Here is a 4449-nt window from a genome sequence, read left to right on the forward strand (position 1 = left end):
ATGATTTTAGGCTATTTTTAGCCCCTTTTACAGAGGATGGTGAAGGGGTAGAGGCCGGTGGGCGCGGGCGGACAGCCCCCCTAACCGCCCCCTAAGAGGATGGCAAGGAGCCGTACCCACCCCTCAGGGGGCGGTAAGGTATGGGCACGAGCGGGCACCCCCCAGTCGCCCTCTGAGGGGACGGTTAGGCCACCTGTCCTTTCAGGGACGGTTAGCAGGCCTAACCTTCCTCTTAGAGGGCTGCAGTGCTCTCAGGGGCTGCAACGCCTAGTTTTACAATTTTTTTTATGAGAAATCTATTTATTTAAATTTTTAATAAAAAATATAAAAATAAAAAAACTCTAACCACTGGCTGTCTTGTGGGGCCCAACCAAAAGCGTCCGCCCAGCAGCGAGCCCCCCGCGCCCGTCCAGATCCTGCGCATCCCGACCCAGAAATCTCGCCGATCCTCACCGCCGCGACGGCCATGGCGGTGCCCTCTCCCTTGCCCACCCCGCGCTCCCCGCGCCGCCCCGACGCTATCCTGCCCCCGTACACTTCCTCCGCCGACGCCCCGTCGTTCCTCGACTTCGGCGACCCGGCCTCCCTCGCCGCGCTCCGCGCCCTCACCGACGCGGGCGCCGCCACCCGCCTCCTCCACGAGTGCGTCGCCTACCAGCGCGCCCTCGATGCCCGCCTCGACGCGCTCCTTGCCCGCCGCGCCGACCTCGACCGTGCCGCCGCCTCCCTCCTCCGCTCCGCCCCGCCGCTCCTCTCGCTCGCGACCTCCGACGCCGCAGCGCTCAGGGAGTCCTCCTCCTCCACCGCGGCGTTGGCCGATGCGCTATCCTCCCGCGTCCGCCACCTCGACGCGGCGCACTCCAGGGCGGACGCCGCGCTGGCCCGCGCTGAGGCAGCGCTCGACCGGTCCCACGCGCTCGAAGCCGCGCGCCGAGCCCTGGCTGCCGACGATCTTGCCGCCGCCGCCACCTCCGCGCACGACTTCCTCGCCATCGACGCGCGGTTCCCCACCGACGACGACCTCCGCCGCGACCTGCTAGACATCAAGCGCCGGCTCGAGGGGCTCGCGCGACGGAGGCTCGCGGCGGCCGTCGATGCCCAGGACCACCCTGCCGTGCTCCGCCTCGTCCGCCTCTTCCCCCTCCTCGCCCTCGCCGATGAGGGACTCCAGGTCTATGTCGCCTACCTCAAGAAGGTGGTCGCTCTCCGTGCTCGTGCAGACTTTGAGCACCTCGCCGAGCTAACCTCTACCTCCCAGCCGACCTCTGAGCGGCCCGATTTTGTTGGCTGCCTCACTCGTCTCTTCAAGGACATTGTGCTCGCTGTTGAGGAGAATGATGCTGTGCTACGAGAGCTCCGGGGGGAGGATGGTGTCGCTTATGCCATCATTGAGCTGCAAGAGGAGTGTGACTCGCGGGGCACCCAGATCCTACGCCGGTATTCCGATTACCGGAAGCTTGCACGTCTTGCATTGGATATAAACTCCTATACTAAAAACCTCCTTTCAGTCGTGGGTTCGATGGCCAGTGCTGCTGGAGGTAACGAAGGGCCTGATCCCAGGGAAGTTGAGCTTTATCTTGAGGAAATTCTTGCATTGACACAGGTTGGGGAAGACTACACAGAATTTATGGTGAACAAGATTCGTGGATTGCGAGATGTCAAGCCAGAACTCGGGCCACAGGCAATGAAAGCCTTCCGTAATGGTATCTTTAACAAAATGGAGCAGGATCTGACTGGGTTTTATGTGATCTTTGAGGAGTTCTTTATGGTGGAGAATGTAAGGAAGGCCACACGGATTGATGAGCCCGTACTGGATGGTCTCACAACCTCAATGGTGGACGATGTATTCTTTGTACTGCAGAGCTGCTGCAGGCGGGCAGCATCCACTGCAAGCATCAACTCGGTTCTTGCTGTGCTTGGTGGAGCAATGAGCCTTCTGAGCAATGAGTACCAGGAGGCACTGCAGTGGAGGATGCAGGAGCCAAATTTGGGTGCAAAGCTCTTCCTCGGTGGTGTTGGAGTCCAGAAGACTGGCGAGGAGATTGCGACTGTGCTGAACAACATGGATGTGAGCTCAGAGTATGTTCTGAAGCTCCGTCATGAGATTGAAGAGCTCTGCGCTGAGGTAAGTGTAGCATCTTTTTCAATCTATCCATTTGTTTATGTTGAAACGGGTACATGTTTGAGAATTAAGCTATATATGGATTTTCAAGTTTAGTCCATTTGATATGTTCGGTTTTTGCAATTTGTTATAGTTAATGAAAGGATTGCACAATGCTTTTGCATTCTCTGGAAATTAGTTGATTGTAATAGTATTACATGTGCATTTCATGACTTGCTAGTGTCTCTACTACCATCAATTTAGTGACTCTGGTAAACTCATTTGGCATCTCATATTTATGTAGTCGCGTAAAGTCGTAAATTTATATTTCTCAATAATGATCCACGTTATTTGGTAATGGTATCTCCTGTGTGACACTGCCGCATCCGTCATTTCATCTCTTATGTATCTTATCTTACTCCTAATATCATAATTCATAAAGATTGTATGTTTTGTTGTCTTGCTAAAATTGTTTCCAGGTTGGCACTGCTAGATTGTAATGGATGTTGAAATGCTGAATATATTTTTCTTCTGAGAAATATCAAATTTCTTTGTTGTAGCTACTTCAGCTAGCAACTTTCTAAGAATAACAGCATTGTGCTGCACACATTGAATAGTTATGATGCCAGCATGTAATGATAACGAATGTGCGAACTATGACATGTATAATCAAGCCAGCAAGATTATTCCCTGGAACCTTTCCTCTAACAAAGCAGTTTGCTTATTATGAGCCATCCTGCAGACAGAATAATATATGAAATGCTTAGTGATGAAATATCATATGTGCCATCATAAACTTCAAATGAGAATTATCTACAATACTCCCCAGACCCCAGAATGTGTGGGAGCTTCCAGCACTGGGTACGACCTTTTAGTGCAGCTAAAAGTAATCTTGTTTGCATTCATCAGATTTTTTTTTTAATGAAAATAACATCTAAAAATGAGACATTTGAAGCATGGCTTGTACCAGCATCTATTGTATAGTTGATTGAACAAGCTACATTGGATATCAAATCAGTATATAGATGGTCTTTAGGGAATTTAGCAACAGTCACAATTGAGGTACATTATCATGAATGGGACTCAAACGAGCTAATAGCTTCATTGGTATTTAGTAATTTAATTTCCATGTTGTCATGGTTGACAAAAGTCGATTGCACTGACTGTTGTGGTTGTCCACCAGGTTTTTCATGCGCCTGCTGACCGAGAGAAGATCAAGTCCTGTTTATCAGAGCTAGGCGAGATCAGTGCTTCCTTTAAGAAGATCCTTCATTCAGGACTGGAGCATTTAGTGGCATCTGTGGCACCCCGCATCCGTCCAGTCCTTGACACTGTTGCCACTGTCAGTTATGAGCTGGATGATGCTGCATATGGGGAAAATGAGGTGAATGACCCATGGGTGCAGAAGCTCATCCTTGCAGTTAACATTAATGTTGCATGGCTCCAGCCAGTGATGACATCAAACAACTATGATTCCTTTGTGCACTTGATCATCGACTTCATTGTCAAGAGGCTCGAGGTGATTATGATGCAGAAGAGGTTCAGCCAGCTCGGTGGGCTCCAGCTTGACAAGGAGGTCCGTTCCCTAATTAACCATTTCTCAGAAATGTCTCAGAGACCAGTCCGAGATAAGTTCTCAAGGCTTTCCCAGATATCGACCATTTTGAACTTTGAGCGGGTATCAGAGATTCTGGATTTCTGGGGTGACAATGCTGGGCATCTGACATGGCTGTTGACGCCAGCCGAGGTGAGGAGGGTGTTAGGACTTAGGATCGACTTCAGGCTTGAAGCTATTGCTGCGTTAAGGCTCTAAATTGTGCGTTCATATGTACTTTGTAATTCTTTATATGTGATATAGCAAAAAATGTTTTCCATTTGCATACTGTTATGGATTCGCTCTTGGCATTTTTTCTTGCAATGACAAACATCTGTATTATCAAAGAAATTTGCAGACATCCTTTGGCTGTCACGAACTGTCTTGATAAGGGGATTTATACAGGTTCGGGCTCCTAGGAAACCAAGTAATAACCCTATTCTTGTGTGGTTGTTTTTTTTCTATTGACTTGGCTTACAATGAGAGATTATAAGTGTGTGATGGTGTTCTTCAAGCCAACCCTAGTTGAACTGAACCGAAAGAACCCGTCAGAGTTGTCGAGGCTTGTATATGTAAGTGCTGGAGTGGTATGTCTGCCGCCGGGCAATTGCTGGCCATTCTCCTCTGCCGTAAGCAGTTCTCCGTCACACAGTTTTGCCCCTATAATATGCTCGAGTGACGATAGAGTCGGACGATCTACCTCTATTTTGTACCCTTTTCCAGCCCCTGACGTCACTTTCCTTCCCCGTATGTT

General features: G+C 49.9%; 1 protein-coding gene across 1 annotated transcript; it reads left to right on the forward strand.

Moving 5' to 3' along the window:
- Positions 1 to 351: 351 nt before the first annotated feature.
- On the forward strand, positions 352 to 4056 carry LOC133918886 (conserved oligomeric Golgi complex subunit 4-like). The gene is made up of 2 exons (XM_062362988.1): positions 352 to 2125; positions 3285 to 4056. The coding sequence occupies exons 1-2, from the start codon at positions 467 to 469 to the stop codon at positions 3912 to 3914; spliced, it is 2289 nt and encodes a 762-aa protein (XP_062218972.1). The 5' UTR covers positions 352 to 466; the 3' UTR covers positions 3915 to 4056.
- The last annotated feature ends 393 nt before the right edge of the window (positions 4057 to 4449 follow it).

Source organism: Phragmites australis, chromosome 5, assembly GCF_958298935.1.
Source record: "Phragmites australis chromosome 5, lpPhrAust1.1, whole genome shotgun sequence".
NCBI classification, from domain to species: domain Eukaryota; kingdom Viridiplantae; phylum Streptophyta; class Magnoliopsida; order Poales; family Poaceae; genus Phragmites; species Phragmites australis.

Coding starts and splice junctions, on each gene's coding strand:
- LOC133918886 (XM_062362988.1), top strand. CDS start 467: ATGGCGGTGCCCTCTCCCTTGCCCACCCCGCGCTCCCCGCGCCGCCCC. Junction 2,126..3,284: donor TTGAAGAGCTCTGCGCTGAG/GTAAGTGTAGCA, acceptor GTTGTCCACCAG/GTTTTTCATGCGCCTGCTGA.